Genomic DNA, 25487 nt, shown 5'->3' with positions numbered 1-25487 from the left:
AATAACAAAAGCATGCATGGTCGCAAATCTGGAATACCCTGCCTGCATTTAAAATTGCACCTCTTCCATCTTAAACAAAATTGTTTTTTTCAATAACTGATGTTGAACAACATTTCAAATTAATCTCTCATTACCAGTCCAGTTAAACTCTCAGGTGATGGTGGTACCATTTTATTATACTGTAAGGATAAAGGAATCTGCAGTTTTGTTTGAGTAGCTGCTCTAGAAAATAATCGTGTTCACTCTGTAGCAACAAGATGAAAAGCAAATCATGACTGAGAGGATGCCTTGCAATCCTTTGAATCCTCCCTCCTCATTTATTGTACATCATTTATTTTTCCCTTTCATTTCACCTCGGTTCAGTCCAATTACTGTTGGATGTGACAACATTTTTGATACTCCCATTATTTATGCAGTACTATTTCATTTACATTTTAGCTTCACAGAAAATGTTGGGCCTGCCAAAAATATATATTATTAATTGTACTAAGGTACGAGCTTAATCTTTCACGCTGATGCACAAAGGATTGCCAGTCCACGAGGGAACCGAGTAGCCATTGTTGACAAGTGCTCTCTGTAATTTTTCTTTCTAAAATATGGGATGCGAATATTGATTACAAGGCCTATCCCAAATTACAAATTATACTTGAAAGATGGTACTGAGCATATTCCAGTTGCCCTCAATTGAAAGGGAAATCATGAAGGCCCCATCGAAAGTCATTCACACCAAATCTAAGCATTTCACATCTGAAACATTTGAGCTTTCACTCATGACAGAAGGATGCAAGCATGATTCAGGGTTGTTGGATCTGTCACTGGTTATGTTTTAACGTTAACTTCTTCCTACCAAGGATACCATCTGATGACCATGTCCAGGTTTCCAAGAAGCTTTGTCCAGAAGGGTTGTGCTGAGCTAAAATGGCAAGTGGATTAACCATAACTTTAAATGATCAATCATGTGTTTTGCACAACAGAGAGACAATTTTCCACCTTTCATCTGATTTCAAGAGTGGTGTTGTTAGATAGGGCCAGTTGCTAATCCAAGTTGATTGGTTTCTCAGTATTTGTTATTGAAATTAATGCACCTTGTTTCATTGAGATCAGAGCTGAAAATGTTTTGCTGGAAAAGCGCAGCAGGTCAGGCAGCATCCAAGGAGCAGGAGAATCGATGTTTCGGGCATGAGCCTTTCTGAAGAAGGGCTCATGCCTGAAACAGCAATTCTCCTGCTCTTTGGATGCTGCCTGACCTGCTGCGTTTTTCCAGCAAGGCATTTTCAGCTCTGATCTCCAACATCTGCAGTCCTCACTTTCTCCTCATTGAGATCAGAGTCTGTTGGTGCTGTGTGGGGAGAGCTGAGTCACATGGGCAATAATTTTATAATTTGTGCATCAGCACCTCTGATTTTAGCACTATTTTGCTGAGCAAGTTGTTTGATATCTTCTCATTTACTCGTGTGGCTGCAAATCAGTGTATAAAATGTAATGCAATTAATCACTACAATTGTGCATTCTTAGCAACTATGCTAATAAACAATAACCTCTAACATATAGTGTTTCCCCAGATATCTGGTTGAAGTTCTTTTTCATAATCACATGCTGATGATTTTTAACCTGAAGCAACATTTTTTGGGTAGTGGGGTTTGCCACCCAGCCAACCAAACATTAAGCAGAGAATGCATCTCCACCAACCACAGCAACCTCGCAGCCATTTAATCATTTCAGTAGCATTAGCTTCACATGAGATCTCCTCCTGCTTCAGAGAGCTACTGGCCAGTCTAATCAATTTTTAAAGCTGTCTTGTTGTAAAGAAACAAGGGAGCATGTAACAGACAGACCTTGAAGGGATATACGGATACTAATGTGGCACTGAACTGTACAACCTCGTCTACTTCTGGCTCCTCTTCACTGAGTAGTTGTTGAGGAATTTGAAGCAAGTGATAGGTGACAGGCCCCAATGCTGCCAAACTTGTTTTTGTAGCAGTAGGCTACTAGTTGCAGTGACACCATAATTTCAGCTCTGCTTCAAATGCATATGATATATTACACCAAATTTTGTTAGAATGCAAATGCGTTTTGACTTTAACAATGGAGTCATGTGGGAGTTTCTCATGTTCGTGAATGCAGAAAGATGCTGAGACAGGCTTTATGTGATATTTTAAGGCCTGAGTATAAACTCGTTTCCTTAGTTTTCATTGTATTATCTCTTTGCCAAAAAGAACCCCATAGTGCTCATTTAAATTAAATGAAAAATATTTGTTAACCTCGCATCATTTACCATTATTTTTGCTAGTCATCTTTCTTGGGTTGATGTTTCATATGGGTGTGGTGTTAAGAAATGTCCTGTATTTGAACATCTATTTTATCTTGTAGTTTTGTGAACAATATAAAGAAAACTATTTGGCCTTTAATGACTTATTCTTCAGAAAAACTTGACTTGTTGTCCTGAACTAACTTTGTGGCATCAAATTTGCAGGTGATAGCTACCAAATAGTTGACTGTTTTGCCTGATTATAAGGAGAAAGTGAGGACTGCAGATGCTGGAGATCAGAGCTGAAAATGTGTTGCTGGAAAAGCGCAGCAGGTCAGGCAGCATCCAAGGAGCAGGAGAGTCAGCATTTTGGGCATGAGCCCTTCTTCAGGAATGAGGAGAGTGTGCTAAGCAGGCTAAGATAAAAAGATCAGATGCATGTCATAACAATGACCGCTGGGAATTGATGATTAGATTAGATTTACAGTGTGGAAACAGGCCCTTCGGCCCAACAAGTTCACACCGACCCGCCGAAGCGCAACCCACCCATACCCCTACATTTACCCCTTACCTAACACTATGGGCAATTTAGCTTGGCCAATTCACCTGACCCGCACATCTTTGTGACTGTGGGAGGAAACCGGAGCACCCGGAGGAAACCCACGCAGACACGGGGAGAACGTGCAAACTCCACACAGTCAGTCGCCTGAGTCGGGAATTGAACCCGGGTCTACAGGCACTGTGAGGCAGCAGTGCTAACCACTGTACCACCGTGCCGCCCACTAATGCATTGATGTGAGCCCATATATGTGTAATACTCGAATTTTCCAAGTATGATCCAATGAAACCCTTATAAATTGGAAAGAAGGAATAAACATTTGGGAGAGAGAAAACCTGGGTCGTTCCTGAGAACATCATGGGTGTCCTATACTTGAAGTAATGACGCAGAGAAATTTGTGGCTGATCCTTGTGAGCTGCAAGCTGAAAGATTCTGAATTGGCCACAATAAATTGTCCATTCTACCTGATAGTTGAGTGTTTGCGGGACTGTTGGAAAAGCTGCAACTGTTTGTCATTCCATGCGTTTTTTTTTCATACTCCAATGCCACCCACAGCAAATAATGAGCAAGTATTTGTCAAACATTTGTTCATCAGACCAAGCAGTGCATGTCCCAGGTGTTGAACAGGAAATATGAACCACCTTCCTGTCAACTTGTTGAGTCACTTCAAATCCATCAGACAGGCTGACTGTCAAATGGGCTCTCTCAACCTGCAGCCCCCAAATACCAACTTCTGCAATTGCTTGAAGTTGTCTCCAACCAGTGAAAGCATTGGGTAACACCTAAAGCTGAGACAGTATTCATTTGAGCTGGCTGTGGTTTGGATGATGGGTGGGGAGTGGGCAATGTCATATCTGCAATTGGGTGTGAGCCTATCTTCTTAGTTGCTGCTGGGCTTGCTGAGTGTTTACATCCATGTCTGAAGACTTGTATTTTCGAGCACAATTTCTTATCCCACTCCCACTACATTTTAGTATCATTCTATCTTGTCTTATCACCACCTTTTATTTAGCCACTTAACTTTCATATCCTCCTTCTTCATTACCTTTTCCATGTTTCAAAGATCTTTATCTCATAATTTATATCATCCACTCTCTTTTTTTCAGGGAAAAAAAAACTAGAGTCACTGGGTATTTAATTCATTGGCTTCTCCGGCAATTACCAAGCAAAACTCTTGACTTCTAGCTTGTCACACTTTTTCTGTTAACCCTGTACCTTAATCGCGCATACTTCTAACCGCTCCTCCCCCTGAAATGCTTTCTTCAGTTTAATTGCAAGCCTGAAATCTTCTCGTTATGGTGGTGAATACCTTGAAAAAAGTAATCTCTTGTTGTTCAGGTGCTGTTGGATGTTTGGATTATTTACATTTTTTCTTCCCTTAATTTTTAGCCGTATTGTGCAATTTACTTCGTGATCATTCTAGATGGTAGCTGTTTGTAAGATCCAGCTGTACTCTGCCACTTCCACAATTTTGGCCGCAAAAGGGCAGAGATAAAAGGTTTCCAGCGAGAAGGGACATTTTAAGTTTAAAGGCATATCCATTGGTTACTTCTGAACTAAATTATAGAATGTACAATACTTTTTATCTTTTGATGATAATGCTTCAAATATGGTGAGAACATGCCACTTCCCTCCAATTAGAAACATCATCCAGTTCCAACTCTGTTCCAATAATTTTAGTTGGCAGATCCCTTGAAATGTGACAGTCGATAATTGTGAATTTAATGTACTTTATTGCAGGTTTTGTTTTCGTTCACTTACGGGTTGTGGACATTGCTGCCTAGAATTTATTGCTCATTTCTAGTTGCCTTTGAGCAGGTTCTTGAACTGCTGCAGTTGTGCTGGATATGTCTTCAAACTTAAATGTCCCTTCTCTCTGGGAAGATACCTTTTAGCTCCTGGCCTTTTGTTGCCAACATTGTGAAATTGGCAGAGTAGAGCTTGATCTTACTAACAGCTATTATCTCGACAAATTGCACAATGTAACCAAAAATTAAGAGGAGAAAAGGTGTAAATAATCTGAACACCCAGCAGCACCTGAAAAACAAGAGATTAATATTTTCAACATATTCGCCATCAGAACTTGATGATTTCAGGCTTACAATCTAACAAGAAAGCACTTATTTTGGGGATGGTGGGGGGTGCAGTGTGGAGAGCTAGAAGTCAAGAGTTTAGGTTGATGATTCCCAGAAAAGCTCTTGGCTATTGGTAAATTCATAATGTCATGAGGGAGGAAATTTCAGGATTTTGACACAGCAACACTGAAGGAATGGCAATATGTTTCCAATTCAGGTTGATGAGTGCCTTGGTGAGGAAATTGCAGGCGGTGGTGTTCCTATGTATCTGTTGCTCTTGTCCTTCTCCATGGAGTTGGGACAGTATTGGGGTGACTGGCACCGCTTGCATAAACAAAAATTAAGTCAAATGCAGTGTGCTGTCTCTGATGTGTCAAGCTTCTGGAGTCTTGTTGAGCTGAACTCACTCATGCAAGTGGGGAGTATTCCATCACACTCCTGACTTGTGCCAGTGGTGAATCGGCAGTACTTTACCATTGAATGTCAAGGGACGATGGTTAGATTGTTTTTTTTTACTGGCCATGATCATTGCCTGGCATTTGTACGGCCGAAGTGCTACTTGCCACTTGTCAGCCCAAGCCTGGATATTGTGCAGGTCTTGCTGCATATGGAGCATGACTGCTTCAGTATTTGATGAATCACAATCACAGCCATCTTCCTATGTGTTAGGTATGATTTCATCTAAGGTACACTTAAGGTGATGTTTATATTTGAGGAGTTGCCCTAGGTTTATCCACTGAACACGGAAATAATCTGCTGCTGATAATGCACAACTCAGTTGGAGAATCAGATTTCATGTGTTTGTGTGTTTTTTCTCGCAATTAATTCTTTACCTTGATTAAAGTGCTGATAATAGCTTCAGCTGTTGTCATTTAACATTTCTATGCTTCGGTATGAAACAGATAACCTAAAGTAATATACAATAAATTTAAATTGTAAATTTGCACTTTAAATGTAGACCCCCTAGTCAACACCCCTGATTGATAGATTTTATACTTGCTATTTGTGACATGACCAGCAAAAGGGAAGGTAATTTTAAAAATGGCTTCATTTCCACTTCTGTGGAATATCGGTCCTAAACCAAAAAGGTTGGTTAACTTTCTAGTTGTTTCCAGTATCTAAAAATGTGTGTCTCGTGGTACACATCTTGAGGGGTGCTCATGTTGAAATTGTTTTTTTTGCCAACAGAAGCAAGGATTCACCAATGTCTCCATTGCCTGTGAAAATCACATTCCCATAAAAAGGTGAAATCAAAACAAAAAGCCACTGGTAAGTATGTGGGATTTACAACAACCTGACTGCTTTATGAATAGTCCATGGTTACTGGCTTTGTTATTTAAAACTGACAATCTTGAACTGCCAAAGTGGGTTTTGAATTTGCATTCCTTGGTTCAGACATCCAAATATCATTACCAAATACCATCAAGTTCTGATGCCTGGTTTGAAAAAAAAATTGCCTTTTTAAGTTTCTGACAAACCTTTTGTTTATGGTCACTGTGCAAATTAGAAGGATGAAGTCGTAAAAGCAGTGTTTTCTTCGTAATCTCGCTGTTAAGTCTGTGCAGGAGAATATGTGTACAGTACCCAGGTGATGAAATGGCTGTAGTAAAGTTTGTTGTCAGTAGAATGAGGTGCATTTTAATCATCAGGGTAAAACATGAGTCATGTTCCACTTTTGCCATGACTCAGGCATAAAAAGGATATACCTACATACGTTCACCATTTTGTGAATAGGTTTTTAACTTCATGTTTCATTAAGTTCATAATCATACTGTGTTATAATCACTTATGGAATATCGAAGTATGATTAGAGATGCAAACATGAATACTCAAATCTATAGTGAAAGCTCATGTCTTTTTGCAGTGCAATTTTTATTTTGTTCATTGAGAAGTGATACCTGGTGACTTATAATAGTATAGATGTTATCAGCTTATCAATTTTCTGTGAAAGTTGGCTTTAGAACATGGAACAATACAGTGAAGAACAGGCCCTTTGGCCCTCAATGTTGTGCCAACCTGTGAACTATTCTCAGCTCGTCCCCCGACACTATCCCAAAATTATCCATGTGCTTATCTAAGGATTGTTTAAATTCCCTAATGTGGCTGAGTTGACTACCTTAGCAGGTAGGGCATTCCACGCCCTTACCACTCTCTGCATAAAGAACTTGCCTTTGACATTTGTCTTAAATCTATCACCCTCAATTTGTAGTTATGCCCCCTCGTATAAACTGATGTCGTCGTCCTAGGAAAAAGTCTTTCTCTGTCTACCCTATCTAATCCTCTGATCATCTTTTGACGGTTAACATTAACTTGTGTTGCTTGATATTTTTATTCTTGGAATGCAGAAGGAGCACTTGGTTTAATTTTGTCTAGGACAATAGATCTGTCAGTAATAAAATAGATCTTTCTCACCACAGGCCTTGAGTTTTAAACCTAATCTGTCCATTTTCTGGTCTTAGTCATAATAATGATGATCAGCGAATGCTGCCTCCACATAGCATAGATATTAACCTTGGCAGAAACAATAATCTATGCGTCCATTCATAAAATTTACTGTTACACTGCAGTAGTAAAATGTACAGTCATACAGCAAAACAGAACACAAGAGACACTTTGGCCCCTCAGATCCACATTGACCTATTTATGCTATTCCCATTTTCCACCACTTTTACTATCACCTTAATTGTTCTGATGTTTCAGGTATTCATCCAAATTCTTCTAAAAGATTTTGAAGTTTCCCACTTTGACTATCCTCCCAGGCAGTGCATTTCAGATTATTACCACCCTCTGCATGACAGAAAACCTTTCCATAAATCCCTTTCATAAAATTATGTACCCTTGTGTGAATTGGTAAGCATGACACATGAAGAGTCATAATATTCAAGGCTATGTTGGGCGAGTGTAGGTAGCGATGTCAAGGGATGGGCAATAAATGCTGGCAAAAGTCTGATGGTGAGAGTTGAATACAGAGTTGATCTTGCATGAACTTTCAGGACTTTAGGGTTGTCATGGTAGGGGATCTTAACTTTCCTAACGGAGACTGGGACTGCCATATCATTAAGGGCTTAGATTGGGTAGAATTTGTTAAGTGCTTTCAGTAAAGTTTCCTCAAGCAGTGTCGAGAGGGTCCTACTTGGGAAGGTGCAAAACGTGACCTACTCTTGGGAAATAGGGCAGGACAGGTGACTGAGGTGATAGTTGGGGAGTACTTTGGGACCAGTGACCATAGTTCTATTAATTTTGAAATAGTTATGGAGAGGGACAAAACTGGTCCACGGGTTCAAGTTCTAAGCTGGGGAAAGGCAAATTTTGATGGAATTAGACAGGAGCTCGCAGAAGTTGATTGGAGTAGTTTGTTAGGAAGCAAAGGGACCTCCAGCAAGTGGGCGCCTTTAAAAGGGAGATAGCCAGAGTTCAAGGTCTGTATGTTCCTGTGAGGGTGAAGGGCAAGTTGGCAAGAATAGAGAACCTTGGATGATGAGGCATTGAGGCTTTGACCAGGGAAAAAAAATAAGTATGGCTCAGGTATAGGCAGTTTGGATTAAGGAAACTCCTGGAGGTATGTAGGGGAGACGGGAGTTTAGTGAAGAAGGAAATCTGGAGGGCGAAAAGGGGGCATGAGATAGTCTTGGCTGAGAAGATGAAATTGAATCTAAAGAGATTCTTTAAAGGAAAAAGAATAACAAGAGAGAGGATAGGACCCTTGTAAGACCTAAGTAGACACGTATGTGTGGAACTGCAGGAGATGGGCGAGGCCCTCAATTAATATTTTACCTCTGTGTTTACCATGGAGAAAGACATGAAAACTTGGGAACTTCAAAGAGTTAGTGATGATATTTTGGGGACAGTCCACATTGCAATAGAGGAGGTGTTGGATGTATTAGAATATCCAAAGGTTGATAAATGTCCTGGTCCTGACCAGATTTATCCAAGGACACTGCAAGATGCGAGAGAAGAAATTGCGGAGACCTGGACTGATATCTTTGCATAATCAACCAGGAGAAAGTGAGAACAGCAAATGCTGGAGATCAGAGTCACAAAGTGTGGCACTGGAAGAGCACAGCTGGTCAGGCAGCATCTGAGGAGCAGGACAGTCAACATTTCGGGCATAAGCTCATCATCATTCCTGATGAAGAGTTTGTCCTCAACCTCAACTCTCTTGCTGCACAGATGCTGCCTGACCAGCTATGCTTTTCCAGCGTCACTCTTTTTGATTTTTGCATAATCGTTAGCATTGGGTGAGGTCTTGGAAGACTGGAGGTTTGCAACTGTTGTGCCATTATTCAAGATGGGCCACAAAGAAAAACCTATGGATTGTAGACCAGTAAGCTTCACATCTGTGGTAGGTAAGTTACTTGAGAAGATTCTGAGCAATAAGATATGCATGCATTTGGAAAGACAGAGTTTGGTTAGGAACAGTCAGCATAGCTTCGTGCATGGGAGATTCTGCCTTTAACATTTGTTAGAGTTCTTTGATCAAGTGACCAGGAAGGTTGACAAGAGCAGGGTGGTACACATGGTCTTTATGGATTTCAGTAAGGCCTTTGATAAGGTTTCACATGGTAGGCTGCTCTGGAAGATTGGATCGCGTGAAATCCAGGGTGAGCTGGCAAATTGGATACACAGTTGACTTAGTGGTAGGAAGCAGAGGGTAATAGTGGGAGGTGCTTGTCAGACTGGAGGCCTGTGACTAGTGGAGTGCCTCTGATCGGTATGTGCCATTGCTGTTTTGCTATCCATATCAATGATTTGGATGAGAACGTGCAAACATGATTAGTATGTTTGCATATGATACACAAATAGGCGGTATCAAGGACAGTGAGGAAGGTTATCAAAAATTGCAGCAGGCGAGAACTCTGTGGGAAGCTAGAGAAGTGATTGCTGGGCCTCTTGCTGAGATATTTGTATCGTCAATAGTCACAGGTGAAGTGCGGAAAGACTGGAGGTCGGCAAACGTGGTGCCACTGTTTAAGAAGGGTGGTACGGACAAGTCAGGGAACTTTAGACCAGTGAGCCTGACCTCGGTAGTGGGCAAGTTGTTGGAGGGAATCCTGAGGGACAGATGTACATGTATTTGGAAAGGCAAAGACTGATTCAGGATAGTCAACATGGCTTTGTGCATGAGAAATCATGTCTTTCAAACCTGATTGAGGTTTTTGATGAAGTAACAAAGAAGATTGATGAGGGCAGAGCAGTAGATGTGATCTATATGGACTTGAGTAAGGCGTTCGACAAGGTTCCCCACGGTAGATTGATTAGCAAGGTTAGATCTCATGGAATACTGAGAGAACTAGCCATTTGGATACAGAACTGGCTCAAAGACAGAGGGTGGTGGTGGAGGGTTGTTTTTCAGACTGGAGGCCTGTGACCAGTGGAGTGCCACAAGGATCGGTGCTGGGCCCTTTACTTGTTGTCATTTACATAAATGATTTGGATGCGAGCATAAGAGGTACAGTTCATAAGTTTCCAGATGACACCAAAGTTGGAAGTGTAGTGGACAGCGAAGAGGGTTACCTCAGATCACAACAGGATCTGGACCAGATGGGCCAATGGGCTGAGAAGTGGCAGGTGGAGTTTAATTCAGATAAATGCGAGGTGCTGCATTTTGGGAAAGCAAATCTTAGCAGGACTTACACACTTAATGGTAAGGTCCTAGGGAGTGTTGCTGAACAAAGGGACCTTGGAGCACAGGTTCATAGCTCCTTGAAAGTGGAGTCACAGGTAGATAGGATAGTGAAGAAGGCGTTTGGTATGCTTTCCTTTGTTGGTCAGAGTATTGAGTACAGGAGTTGGGAGGTCATGTTGCGGCTGTACAGGACATTGGTTAGGCCACTGTTGGAATATTGCATGCAATTCTGGTCTCCTTCCTATCGGAAAGATGTTGTGAAACTTGAAAGGGTTCAGAAAAGATTTAAAAGGATGTTGCCAGGGTTGGAGGATCTGAGCTACAGGGAGAGGCTGAACAGGCTGGGGCTATTTTCCCTGAGGCGTCGGAGACTGAGGGGTGACTTTATAGAGGTTTGCAAAATTATGAGGGGCATGGATAGGGTAAATAGACAAAGTCCTTTTCCTGAGGTCGGGGTTCCAGAACTAGGGGGCATAGGTTTAGGGTGAGAGAGGAAAGATATAAAAGAGACCTAAGGAGCAACTTTTTCGTGCAGAGGGTGGTACGTGTATGGAATGAGCTGCCAGAGGAAGTGGTAGAGGCTGGTACAATTGCAACATTTAAGAGGCGTTTGGATGGGTATATGAATAGGAAGGGTTTGGAGGGATATGGGCTGGCTGTTGGCAGGTGGGACTAGATTGGGTTGGGATATCTGGTCGGCATGGACGGGTTGGACTGAAGGGTCTGCTTCCATGCTGTACATCTCTATGACCTTCATCAGCTGGGTAATTGAGCCAAGAAATGGCAAATGGAGTTTAATATAGATATGTGTGAGGTCTTGCATTTTGGAAAGTCAAATCGGGGAAGGAATTCTATGGTAATGGTCAGGCGTTAGGGAGTGTAGTGGAATGGGGGACCTTGGAGTTCAGGTGCACTGTTCTCTGAAAGTGGAGTCACAGGTAGACAGGGCAGGGAAGGTGGCTTTTTGCACACTGGCCTTCATCAGTCAGGGCATTAAAGTTACAAAGTTATTTTGCACTTATACAGGATGTTGGTGAGGCTGCACTTGGAGTATTGTGTTCAGTTTTGGTCGTCATGCTACAGGACGGACGTTATTAAACTGGAAAGAATGTAGAAGAAATTTACAGGGAGGTTGCCTGGACTCAATAGGGAGAGGTTGGACAAGCAATATTGTTTTTCTTTAGAGTGTAGGAGACAGATGGGGAGACCTTATAAGATCATAGGAGGCATGGATAGGGTGAATGCACTCCGTCTTTTTCCAGGGTTGGGGAATTGAGGAATCAGTTTAAGGGTAGAGGGAAAGGAATAAAAGGGCACCTGCGGGACAATTGTTCTGAACAGAGAGTGGTACGCATATGAAATGAGCTGCCACCGGAAGTTGAGGTGGGTACATGATCAACATTTAAAAGGAATTTGGACAAATACATGGTTAGGAAATGATTAGAAGGATATGGGCCAAGTGCAAGGAAATAGGGTTAGTCTAGATGGACATCTTGGCTGGTATGGAGCAGTTTGGGGCTAAGTGCCTGTCTCTGTGCTGTAGAACTCGGACTATATGACTTCAGGAGAAAATAAAGCACCTCAACATCAGTTAGTGATGTTGAAGTATGGTTACTGTTGCAATGTGGTAGATGTGTCGGACAATATGAATTCAGCAAGCTCCTCTTATAATATTGGCCAGACATATATGTTAGTGATGCTGGTTGGAACATAAAAACTAGCATCATGAGTCGACGATCTGACCCTTGAACTAGCTTCACCATTCAGCAAAATCGTGACTGATTGAGCTCAGCTCATAAAGTAGAATCATAAAGTGGTTCCACCACAAGAGGCAAGGTCTTTTCACTGTGTATCCTACCCCACTTTCGGCAAGACAAACATTGCTCCTCTGTGCCTGATTTCCTTAACTCTGAAATTTTTTTATCTTAATAATCCAATATCCTTTTAGAAAGTCGTGCTTAAATCTGTTTATACAAAGCTATGGAGCAATGCATTCCACATCTTAACCATATCACAGGATTGTTACAGTGTAGAAGGAGGCCATTCAGCCCACTATGTCTGCACCAGCAGTGTTTCTTATTGGCAGTCTCTTGCCTTTCCACTATACTCTATGGTAACTTCGCAAGTTGGATCCGAAATTGGCTTAGTCAGAGACCGAGGGCTGCTTGAAGCAGTTGGAGTGTGATTGGAGACAGAGTGTTTGAAGGCTGTGTGACGAGAGACTGGTGATCTGTGGCGTACCATAGGGATCAGTGCTGGGTTGCTATTGTTTGTGCTATTTGAAAATGATAGAAATGAGAATGTTGGAGGAATGATTTGTAGATGTTAAGAAACGTCAGGGGTGAGGAAGAATGTCTTTGTCTTTGGTTACAGGAGGATATAGCTGGACTGGTCAGATGGACAGCTCTGAATTTGGCAGACGCAACTTAACCTTGAAAAGTGAGAAGTGATACGCTTTGGAAGAAGTAAAAGGCAAGGGAATACTGAATGGGCCAAAAGGCCTCCTTTGTACTGTACGGTTCTATCTTTCCTTGCTAAGACTTGAAGAAAGATGTTGCTTTTGGCTCATTGTCTGATAACCTTTAGTCAGTGTTCTTTGCTGATAGGAATGGTTTACTCTATCTAGCACTTCAACAAAGACTGCAGGAGGCATGCCAGGAACATCAGTAGGAAAACCTAAAAATGCTGTTGACTTGTTCAAGCTGCAAACCACATCCAAGTGTGTGTCAAACAGACTCCACAACCACTGGGACCATTGGTTAGTCCTGCCACATGTATGGTGGTGGGCTATAAAACAACTCAGTGGAGTAGAAGGCTTCGTAAATTTCACCATCCTCAGTAATGGGTTAAGCAAGCGTATCAGTGCACAAGACCAGACTAAAGCATTTGCATCAATCTTCAGCCAGGAGTGTCAAGTTGGTTCATCCAACTTGATCTCTGACAGAGGTCCCAGCATCACAGTTGCCAATTGAATTAAATTCAGCGTGGTACTAAGAAGCAGCTTGGGGGCAATGGATGTCATAATCTCATCGCACTGTTGATTCAAACCTGCATAAAGGAGATGAGGCAGGTGTGACTGCCCTTGACATCAAGGCAATATTTGACCAAGTGGGCAATTCCGATTCAGGAAGGAGCTGTGGGTGGGGTGGCGGCATGGGGGACTCTCAGCTAGTTGCAGTCATACCTGACACATTGGAAGATGATTGTGGTTGATAGAGGTAAGTCATCTTAGCTCCGGGAATTCCTTAGGGGTCGTGTCCTTGGTTCAACAAACATCAGCTGCTACTTCAATGACCTTCCCTCCATCATCAGGTTAGAAGTTGAAATGTTTGTTACCGACTGCAGTGTTGCACCATTCATGATTTCTCAAATACCAAAGCAGTCCTTGTCCAAATGCAGCATGACCAATGCAATATTCTTGTCCTGATAAGTGGCAAGTAACATTTTGTGGCAGGCAATGACCATCTCCAACAAAAGAAAATCTAACCATTACTCTTTGACATCCAGTGGCATTGCCATCACTGAATCCCTGATTATCAAAATCTTGAGAGTTTTTGTTGACCAGATTATGGGAATTCTGTAGCAAGCAGTTCATTTCCTGACTCTCCAAAGCCTGTATACTGTCTACTGTCTACAAGGTATAAGTAGTAAGTGTAATGGAGTACTGTCTATTTGGATGAGTTGATTCCAATGGTATTTCAGGATACTTGACACCATCCAGGACAAAACAGCGGTTTGGCATCACATCCACAAGCACTCACTCCCTCCACAATGCCACGATCACCACCATCTCGAAGCACAAGGACAATCGACATGTTGGAATACAACCACCTGCAAGTTCGCCTCCCAGTCATTCACTATTCTGACTTGGACGTATCCTCGTTCCTTCAGTGTTACTGGATTGACAAACCGGAACTCCATCCTGCATGGCCTTCTGGGTGTACCTACACCGAATGGACTGCAACGTTTCAAGAATGTAGCTTAGCACCATTGTTTCGAGGGCATCTGGGGATGGGCAATAAATGCTGTCCCAGGCAGTGACACCACATCCTTGAAGGAATTTTATGTTTGTGAAAAGCTAATCTGAACTTCGCTTTGTGAAGACAGTGGCCCCAGTTTCTCCAAGCTAAACATGTAACTGAAATTACGTTTCGCTGAATGCATTCTTAAAACTTTGCTGCACCCTCTGGAATGCCTTCACATTTCCTAACGAGTAATGTTCAGAATTGGACACAAAACTGCAGTTGAGGCAGAATTTGTGTTATCAAAGTTGGCTATAATTGTCTTGCATCTACTCCCATGTCTCTTTTTATAAAGCTTATGCTCCCACATACTTTATTCATCACCTTTTGAACATGCCTGTAACCTTCAATGATTCACGCACATACCCCTATTCTTGATTTAATTTTTTGCCATTCCTCATTCTTTCTTTCATGTCATACTTTGTAATTGAAATTTAATGCAGACAAGTATCTCCCCAGTCTAGCAGCCTGTCTATATTCTCTTGAAGTCATACACTATCCTCCTTGCAGTTAACAAATTTAATGACTGTGTATCTGCAGCTCCCTGGGGTAGAAAATTCCAAAAATTCACAACCCTTAGAGTCAAATAATTTTGCTCACTTCTGATTCCTACTGGCCAGCCCTTTTTATCCTCAGGTTATGACCTGTGTTCCGGATTCCTCAGGTAAGGGAAACATTTTCTCAGCGGAGCTGAAAATGGGTTGCTGGAAAAGCGCAGCAGTTCAGGCAGCATCCAAGGAACAGGAAATTCGACATTTCGGGCATAAGCCCTTCATCAGGAATGAGGAAAGTGTGTCCAGCAGGCTAAGATAAAAGGTAGGGAGGAGGGACTTGGGGGAGGGGCGATGGAGATGTGATAGGTGGAAGGAGGTCAAGGTGAGGGTGATAGGCCGGAGTGGGGTGGGGGCGGAGAGGTCAGGAAGAAGATTGCAGGTTAGGAAGGCGGTTCTGAGTCTACACTATGTTAAAACCCTGAAAGAACATTTGTTTTAATGAGGCCACCGCTTGTTCGGCTAAACGTCATGAAATTTAGACACCAGGGAGAATTCTTTACTCTTCAACATAATTCATTATGATCTCTTGCATGTATGATTGCAAAAGTTGATTGAGGGAGGCTGTTCACAGGTGAAGGGACCGCAGAACAGTTGGAGGCCTTCGACAAAGTGATAATGAGAGCCTGGAGAGTGTGTTCCTGTTAGTGTGAAGGGCAAGGTTGTTAGGTGAGAGGAATACTGGATGACTTGTGAAATTGAGGCTCTGGTCAAGGAAAACGAGACATACATCAGGTATATATCAGCTGAGACCAAATGAATCCCTCGGAGTATAAGGGCAGTAAGAGTACACTCGAGAGAAATCAGGAGAGCAAAAAAGGGACTTGAGATAGTTTTGGCAAATGGGGTTAAGGACAATCAAAAGAGTTTGTACAAATACATTAAGGACAAAAAAGTAACTCGGGAGAGAATAGGGCCCCTTAAAGATCAGCAAGACTAGCTGTGTATGCAACAGTAGGGGATGGATGAGATACTAAACAAGAATGTTGCATCAGCGTTTACTGTGGAGAAGTATATGGAAGCTCGAGAACTGCAGGAAATAAATAGCTTTATCTTGAAAGGTGACGATATTAGAGAGGAGGAGGGGCTGGACATCCTAAAAAGCATAAAGGTGGATAAATCTCTGGGACCTCCCCCAGAACTTTGTGGAAAGCTAGGGAAGTGATTGCTGGGCCCATTGCTGAGATATTGTATTATCAATAGCCACGGTTAAAGTGCCAGAATACTGTTGGTTGGTTTATGTGCCATTATTTTGGAAAGGTAATAATGTTAAGTTCTTATTCCTGAGATTCTTAAACACTTGATGATACTGTAATACGCCAACTTCTGTGAACAACAACCAAATTTTATTAAGCAAATACAGTACAAGCTGTGGAGAAACTCTTCACACACTTCACCGTGTAATATAGACACTACACTAGGGAGAATTCTTTACTCTTCAAAATAGTTCACTATGATCTCTTGCAAAGCATGTCGAGAGATCTCCTTGGATGAAGGAACGGTCCTTCCTTTATACAAAATTTTCACATCACAGTCAGTAATGCCCAAAAGACAGCCCCTGGCCACTCCCCCACAGTCACCTGCCCCTTAAGACACAATGCAGCGACTACATCATTTCCAGAAACAAATAAAAATCACCCCTTAATGTTCAAATTTGTTGTGAATCATGTTTTAAGCAACAGGGACTAGTCAAAATTCCAGCGGTCGTGTTCTTATTGATTTTCAGTAGGATGATGATGATGATGCAAATGTAAATTATCTCTGACTAATAAGAGGTGGCTGTGTAAATGGCTCTAAATGACGAGGGATGGGAATGTAAATTTGCTTCCATTCTACCTGTAGAACAGAGGCACCCCACCCTGCCCCCAGGGCATTCAATTTCCTGGAAGTCAACAGAGCAAATTAACTCTTTAATATCACACTAAGGAAAAGCAAGAGAACTTTCCGACCAGTGAGCCTGATGTCAGTGGTGGGTAACTTGTTGGAGGGGATTCTGAGGGGCAAAGTAAGGACTGATGAGGGTATGCAGATAGCTTTGTGCGTGGAAAATCGTGCTTCACGAACCTGGATTGAGTTTTTTGAAAAATGACAAAGTGGATTGATGAATAAAAGTTTCCTCAAAATCTGTTTCTCGGGAGCTGGTTGATTCATTCTTGGTTTGATTGCTGAGCTGGTAGGTTTTTATTGGCAGGCGTTTTGTCCCCTTTCTATCTGATACCACCAGAGCTGTTTTGCCTCCTATGAAGTGCTGCTGGACTTATAATGTATGTGTTTGAGTTGTTTCCAGTTGGTGCCAGTTCCAGTTTTCAGTTTGTATACTGGGTCCAAGTCAACAGATTGACACTAGGACTGGCCAAACAAAGAACAGCAAAGGAATGCCTGGAATCGTGGTACTCTTTCTTGGATTGCATTATAAACACACTGACCTGGACCCTATATACAAACCGCTGCAATGACCTTCTAGAGGTTTATAAAATCATCAGGGGCATGGATGAGATAAATGGACAACGTCTTTTCCCTGGGGTGGGGGGTCCAGAATGAGAGGGCATAGATTTAGGGTGAGGGATAAAGATGTAAAGGGGGCCTTAAGGGCAACATTTTCATGCAGAGGATGATGCGTGTATGGAATGAGCTGCCAAAGAACAGGAAGAGACTGATACAATTACAACATTTAAAAGACATCTGGATGGCTAGATGAATAGGGAGGGTTTAGAGGGATATGGGCCAAATACTGGCAAATGGGACGAGATTAGTTTGGGATATTTGGTCAGCATAGGCAAGTTGGTCAGAAGGATCTGTTTCTGTGCTGTTCATCTCTATGACACTATGCAATGTAAAACCAGAACCGGGACCAATTGGAAACAGCTCAAAGTGAACCACATAACTTCAAAGCAGCTCTTCACAGGAGACAAAACAACACTGATGATGTCACCTAGAAAGGGGATGAAATATCTGCCAACAAACCTAGCGGCTTGGCGAACAAACCAACAATGAATCCAGAATTGATGAAAGCAGAATAGTGAACGTTGTCTATATGGACTTCAGCAAGGCAGTCAACAAGGTTCTGCATGATAGACTGGTTAGAAAAATTAGATCACATGAAATACTGTTAAGAGCTAGCCGTTTGGATTCAAAATTGACGTGAAGATAACATGGTGTGGTAAGGGATTCCTTTTCAGACTGGAGGCCCATGACAAGGGGTGTACTGCAACGATTGGTGCTCGATCCAATATTTGATGTTTTTGATATTTGATATTTATATCAATAATTTGGATGTGAATATCGGAGATATGGTTTGTAAGTTTGCAGATGACACCAAATTGGTGGTCTAGTGGGCAGCAAAGAAGGTTACTTCACAGTACAAAAGGATCTTGATCGGATGGGTCAAGGAGTGGCAGATGGAGTTTAATTTGTTGCATTTTGGTAAGGCAACTCGGGGCAGGCCTTGTACACTTAATGGCAAGTGTCCTAGGGAACATTGCCACACAGAGACCTTGGAGTCCAGATTCAGAGTTCCTTGAAAGTTGAGTCCCAGGGAGAGAGGGTAGTTGAAAAAGGATTTGGTATGCTTGCTTATGTGTGCATTGAGTATAGGAGTTGGGATGTCCTGTTGTGGCTTTACAGAACATTTTGTTGGCTCCTTTTGGAATACTGCTTTCAGTTCTGGTCTCCCTGCTATAGGAAAGAAGTTTTACAACTTGAAAGGGTTCAGAAAACATTTACAAGGGTGCTGCGAGGGTTGGAGGATTTGAGCTACAGGGAGAGACTGAATAGGCTGAGGCAATTTTTCATGGAGTATTGTAGGCTGAGGAATGATGTTGTTGAGGTTTATACAATCATGAAGGGCATGGATAGGGAAAATAGGTGTTTTCCTTCAGGCAGGGAGTTACAAAACTATCCAGACAGCATAGGTTTCAGGTAAGGTGGGGGGAAGGATTTTAAAGGCAACTGAGGGTGATGCATACATGGAACGAGCTTCCAGAGGATGTGGTTGAGGTGGGTACAATCAACATTTAAAAGCATCTGGATGGGTACATGAGTAGGAAGGGTTTAGAGAGACATGGCTCAAATGCTGGCAAATATGACAAGATTAATTTAGGATATCAGGTCATCGTGGACGAGTCGTACCGAAAGGTCTGTTTCTGTGCTGTGTATCTTTAACTCTGAGTGAATGCATTAGCTTCAGTTTAATATTCCATTTTGAAAAGCACCATCTTCATCACTGCAGCACTTTCTCAGCACAGCATTGAATGTTTGATTTAAATTTTATGCTCACAACCTTTTGGTTTAAAATTAGTCCAACTACTTGTATCTTTTTGAATTTGACAGCATAGCACAAAATTGCGTTAAGTTCCTCTGCTCTTTGAGGCAAATTTGAAAGCAAAAATGTTAAGACCAGTAAAGTCACTTAGTTAACCAAATCTGTTCATGATAGTTGCAGAAGAGTAGATATTTATTGTATCTACATGTACATCTTTTTGATAACTGAGCAGAAGTTGAAGTTTTGTGAAAGAAAATGTAAAAAAAAGGGTCTGAGGAAGTGCAATAAAATTTCTGTGCTTCCAATACATTGACCAGTTTTTATTTTGTAAAAAGGTATATTTTTGGATCAAATACAACTTATGAGATAGTGTTAACATGTGAGCAATGATACACCGCAGAAAAAGTGTAATGGCAAACCCGAGGAACTCATTATTGACTTTCAGAGGGATGTTACTCATGACTCCCTATATATTAACAGCACAGAGGTGGCACGAGTGGAGAGTGTCAAGCTCCTGGGAGTGGCCATCAACAACAAGCTTTTTTGGACTCTTCATGTGAATGCACTGGTTACAAAGGCCCAACAATGTCTCTTTCTCGGGCAGCTGTTGGAAATCTGGCATGATGGCGAATATTCTCAACAGCTGTTGTAGGTGTGCCATCGAGAGCATTCTGTCTGGGTGTATCACGACCTGGTATGGCAACTGTACCATTCAAGATCGGAGACTGTTCCAGAGAGTGGTGAACTCGGCCGGGACTATCACAAAGGCCAACCTCCCATTGATAGAATCCATCTCCCAGGCCTGCTTTCAAGCAAAGGCTGCCAGCATTCTCAAAGATCCATCCCACCCCGGCAATGCTTTTCTACAATCTCTACCGTCAGGGAGAAGGTAAAAAAAACACAGCTGGTTTCGAAGCAGTTTCTTCCCGATTGTTGTTAGAATACTGAATGGACTCACAAACTCTTAACATTTGCCTGTACCTGTGTTTTTGTTTTTTGCCGCTGTTTACCTATTATTTACTTATCTATGCTATTTAACTCTGTGATCTGCCCGTTTGCTCAGAAGACGAAGCTTTTCACTGTGCCTCAGTACACGTGACAATAAATTCAATTTAATATTTGTACCAGCTTTGAAATTAATATCTACAGGCTCCATTGTTGCCACTAGCACAACAATCTGAGACAAATCCTTGGTGAATAACAGTTGCTTTTCATTATATGCCGCATGTTCATTTCATGATTATCGTAAAACTTATTTTTACTTTGGCGTTATTTGTTTATATTTTGATATCACAGAAACAAATGAGGTATAAATTAGGATTTCTGTCTGGAGTATTTACTGCACATTACAGTCTGTCCCTACAGCAACATGTTTCCTCTTAGCTGCTGAGAACCAAGCTGAGACAAATGGATAAAAAGCAGATAATTTTGAAAAAATACTGAGACAAACTGTCAGGCCAGATAAAAGTTTGAAGTGTTTCAGATTAGAGAGAATGATATGAGTTGATCGATCTCCGAGATTGAGCTTGGAAGCTGCAAGGTTGAAAATATATCGAGGTTACTTCAGAAGTTAATCTGTTGGATATTTATGTTGGTACAATGAAAATACTGTTTGTTTCCTGTACTTGAAGAGTAGGACTTTAATACGTGTTTTTACAATCAAAGTTTTTATTTTGGAATTTTAGCGATAGATGATGAATCCAAGGAAGTAACAAAGTCTAGATTAAATCATTATATAATTTAGAAAGAGCCAGCCAATCATCAATCTCTTTTGGTAATCTAATTGGAGTCGAAAAGACTGTGCACAAGCTTTAATTCCAAAATCAGAAGTGAGACAAATAGCAATATAATTGTTTAGTGTTGTTGGTTGAGTTATAAATGTTGACCAGAGGTATTCCTCTCTCGCTCTTAGTAATGCTGTAAAGTGTTTATGTTCGCCTTCCTCATCTCAAGCATGACACAGCAGCCCCAACCAAATATTAGTTCAGTACTATACTGTCCTGTTGTGGGGCTTGAACCTTTGACCTTTCGGCTCAAATACATTGTTACCTATTTAAACCATCTTGTTGAATAGACATTTTCCATTGCTATTAATAGAGTACAAAGATTTGATTTTAATAAAACCTCCAGACTATTTGGTTTATGCTCATGTTTCAAAAGAACTTCAACCCACTTTGACTCGTCTAACCTTATTAGCATGTTCTTCTATTCCTTCCTCTCTCTCATTTCTCTCACCTTCTGGAATGCATTTATGCTATTCTGCAAAATTATTAGAATGGAACTTGCAATCAATTCAAACCATTCTCCAAGTGAAGGTGTTTCTCCTATATTCCTTGTTGGGTTGCATGATAACTGCTTTATATTTGTGATCGTCTCATTTTAGATTTTTTACAAGCAGAGGTATTAGGTTAGCCCCTTAGCCATTTTGATGGTTTGATTCTTTTGGTTGTTGTGTTGCCCTTGTTCTTCTGTATCCTTCTTGTGTTGTGAAGATCATCACCTCAACAAAAATAGCAACCTGTTTTAACATAGTCTATGACACAAAATATCTCAACAATTCTTAGAAACATTGAAACAAAATGTGATAGTGAATCACTCCTTGAAAGTGGAGTCGCAGGTAGATAAAATAGTGAAGAAGGCATTTGGTATGCTTTCTTTTATTGGTCAGAGTATTGAGTACAGGAGTTGGGAGGCCATGTTGCTGCTGTACATGACATTGGTTAGGCCACTGTTGGAATATTGCGTGCAATTCTGGTCTCCTTCCTATCGGAAAGATGTTGTGAAACTTGAAAGGGTTCAGAAAAGATTTACAAGGATGTTGCCAGCGTTGGAGGATTTGAACTATAGGGAGAGGCTGAACAGGGAGGGGCTATTTTCCCTGGAGCGTCAGAGGCTGAAGGGTGACCTTATAGAGGTTTACAAAATTGAGGGGCATGGATAGGATAAATAGAGAAAGTCTTTTCCCTGGTGTCAGGAAGTCCAGAACTAGAGGGCATAGGTTTAGGATGAGGGGGGGGGAAAAGACATAAAAGAGACCTAAGGGGTAACTTTTTCACACAGAAGGTGGTACGTGTATGGAATGAGCTGCCAGAGGAAGTGGTGGAGGCTGGTACAATTGCAACATTTAAGAGGCAATTGGATCAGTATTTGAATAGGAAGGGTTTGGAGGGATATGGGCCGAGTGCTGGCAGGTGGGACTGAATTGGGTTGGGATATCTGGTCGGCATGGATGGGTTGGACCCAAGGGTCTGTTTCTGTGCTGTACATCTCTCTGCCTCTATGACTGTATAAGAGGGAATCTTCAGTTAGATGGTTAACATTTTGCCCCAAGAGCTTAAGTTTTAAGGGTTGTCTCAAGAAAAAATGTGGAGTTGAGAGACTGAGAGAGATAGGAGGAATTGCCAGAGATTAGGGCCTTCGCATCTCGAGGCATTGTGATCAGAGGTCAAGTATTAGAACTGTATAGTTCAATAGGCCAAATTAGAGGACCACAGATCTTTTGTCGAGTTGGAGATGATTACAAAAACTGGAAGAAGCTGAACCAAGGAAGGATTTGCAAATGCTGTGAGAATTTTCAGATTGAGGTATTGTTGAACTGGATGCTTATGTTTATTAGGGCTCACAGAGGTGATGAGCGAATGACATTTGATGTGAACTAAGATATGCAAAGTTGGATTTTGGCTGACCTCCAGATTATGGAAGATAGCATGTGGGAGTCCAGCGTAAAGTGCATTTGAATAGTTCAGTCTGGTGGTAGCAAAGGCAAACATGACGCCATCAGCTGCAAAAGAACTGAAGCAGGGTTGGAGAAAGCAAAGTTACTGAGTTAGAAGTAGACATTCTTGATGGCTGCATGTTTATGTCCTTGGATGCTTATCTGGGGCTATATATGACCCCAAAGTTGCAAACAATTTGGTTCAGTCTTTGCCGTAGAGAGAGAAGGAACACTGATGAGGAAATGGGATTTATGGTGTGGACCAATATAACAGTGGCAGTGAAGTAGAATTGAGTGTTGTCATAGTATGTGTGCAAAGCACTGTTGCATTTTTAGATGTCACCAAAGTGCGGAGTATCAAGTGGGATCCAAAAATTGATGTTTTGAAGGCACCTTAACTGTTCTTAACTGTCGTCTGGAATGACCTCACAAACCACTCTATTCAAAAGCAATTGAAGTTGAACACAATAAATGTTGGGCTTACTAGCAATATGCATATTCAGTGAAGGAATAAGGAACATTCATTTGGAACATGATAACATGTTGAAGGATCTGGGAGAAAAACAGGCAGGTTTTAGGGGGTAAGGGTTTACTTTTAAGAAGGATGATGGACTTGAGAGAGTGCCAGAACCTGAGATCATACTATCTGCCATTGGTAATAATTCCGTGCAACTTTTATGACAAGTAAGTCATCTAATTATAATGCCATTTGCATATCTATGTAAGATGTGGCTAACTTTTGCTTTATGTCCCATGTTTTTCAGACCTTAATACAAGTTCAATTTCACCCAGTCCCTTAACGGACTTCTGGATGTAATTCTTCTCAAGAAGATATTCAACCTGGGTATGAAGACTGAGGTAACACCTGATGCACCCAAAAGACAGGAGAGTTCAAAGGGGGCATTGTTGAACCCTGAGCCAATTTTGGCAACAAAAAGTTTTAGTACAGACGTTGAAATGATTGCAAGGAAAGTTGAAAATGAATACTCTCATATTTGTGATTCTGGAAAGCGGATAAAGGACATGAATGGAAACAGACTAGAACAGGAGAAAATGATTGTTGTCAGAAAAAAGCGTAAGAGCCAGCAGGCTGGTCCCTCAGAAACTCAAAACTCTGATTTCAAAGATCGCCAGGGTAATGTTAGTCTGAGGCCGAGTGTACGCCCGCCAGACCATGCAGATGACTCTTCGTTTAGTGACTGTGTTTCATCGCCTTCTTCGAGTCTACATTTTGGTGACTCTGACACAGTGACTTCAGAAGAAGAGGAGATTCCAGGCAGACATTCCCAGGCAGTATTGAGTAGCACAAGTAGAACAGTTCATTCAAAAATGCACAAGTGGCCTCGGTCTGAGCAGGAATCTATATCAGGGATCTTAATCAAGCGACCTTGTCTCCCGAACAGCAGTCTACGAAGGTCTCAACAGAGAAAGAAATTCACAAAACCCAATCCTTCTCAACGGACTCAAAAGCAGAAGGAACGGATTTTATTACAGAGAAAGAAAAGGGAAGTGATTGCTCGCAGGAAATACGCCTTGTTGCAAAGTTCTAGCAGTTCAGGTGATAATGACCTTAGCAGTGAATCCTCCTCCAGCTCTTCAACTGAAGATGAGGATTTGTATGTGTCGAGGAATGAAAGCCACCAAAATAGTACAACAGTTGCCTCAGGTAATACTTTTCCTGTCAAGTTTTTTTTGCACACTTGAAGCGTAATGGGCATGTGGTTGCGCACTATTTAAAAACTGAAGAACTTTTGTACATAACAGGTTGCAAACTGCTCTGGTTACTTAAAATCAGCTATGCAACCACATGCCCAAAATAGGTAATCACTCTCTACTTCAAAGGTAGCTAAGTTTTGTTTGTTTACAATGTTTTCTTCAATTAGCTGCTCATAATCTCCCCAGCATTGTATTTTTCAATGTTCAGCCCTCTGTGTTGTCACTCCACTGTTAAAATTGGTCAGCCTGTTTGAAGTTGAACAATAATTGTGCTTAGACACTGACAGGGGAGCACACTGGTACTCCAGCCTCACCACTTCACAAGCCAACTAAAAGCTGTAAACGACCATTTGAGTTACCAAGATTGCTATCTTTTGATTGCTATCTCAGACACAGTGACTGCCACCAGGTTTCATCAGTAAAAATGTTTATGTTCCTTCATGGATGTGGGTATCAGTACCTTGGTCAGGAATTATGATTCATAACCTTGCCCTGCCTCGAGGTGATTTGGCACTGAGATGAGCTTCTGACTTTTTAAAGTTGCCACCAATAAAATTCCTGATGAAGGGCTTATGCTCGAAACGTCGAATTCTCTATTCCTGAGATGCTGCCTGGCCTGCTGTGCTTTGACCAGCAACACATTTTCAGCTGTGATCTCCAGCATCTGCAGACCTCATTTTTTACACCAATAAAATATTCCCAATCCACAGCATC

General features: G+C 41.6%; 1 protein-coding gene across 3 annotated transcripts in view; it reads left to right on the top strand.

The window, feature by feature from the left end:
• rnf111 (ring finger protein 111) overlaps nucleotides 1-25487 on the top strand; it is a 122380-nt gene that overhangs the window by 17694 nt on the left and 79199 nt on the right. For 2 of the 3 annotated variants that reach the window (XM_060853040.1, XM_060853042.1), the window contains exons 2-3: nucleotides 6071-6151; nucleotides 23822-24723. In XM_060853040.1, coding sequence (XP_060709023.1) covers nucleotides 23904-24723 — 820 coding nt within the window. In that variant the 5' untranslated portion in view covers nucleotides 6071-6151; nucleotides 23822-23903. The remainder of the gene's footprint in view (nucleotides 1-6070; nucleotides 6152-23821; nucleotides 24724-25487) is intronic. The other variant, XM_060853041.1, reaches the window with a different exon arrangement.

Source organism: Hemiscyllium ocellatum, chromosome 39, assembly GCF_020745735.1.
Source record: "Hemiscyllium ocellatum isolate sHemOce1 chromosome 39, sHemOce1.pat.X.cur, whole genome shotgun sequence".
NCBI lineage: Eukaryota > Metazoa > Chordata > Chondrichthyes > Orectolobiformes > Hemiscylliidae > Hemiscyllium > Hemiscyllium ocellatum.
This window is presented reverse-complemented; position numbering and strand designations above follow the sequence as displayed.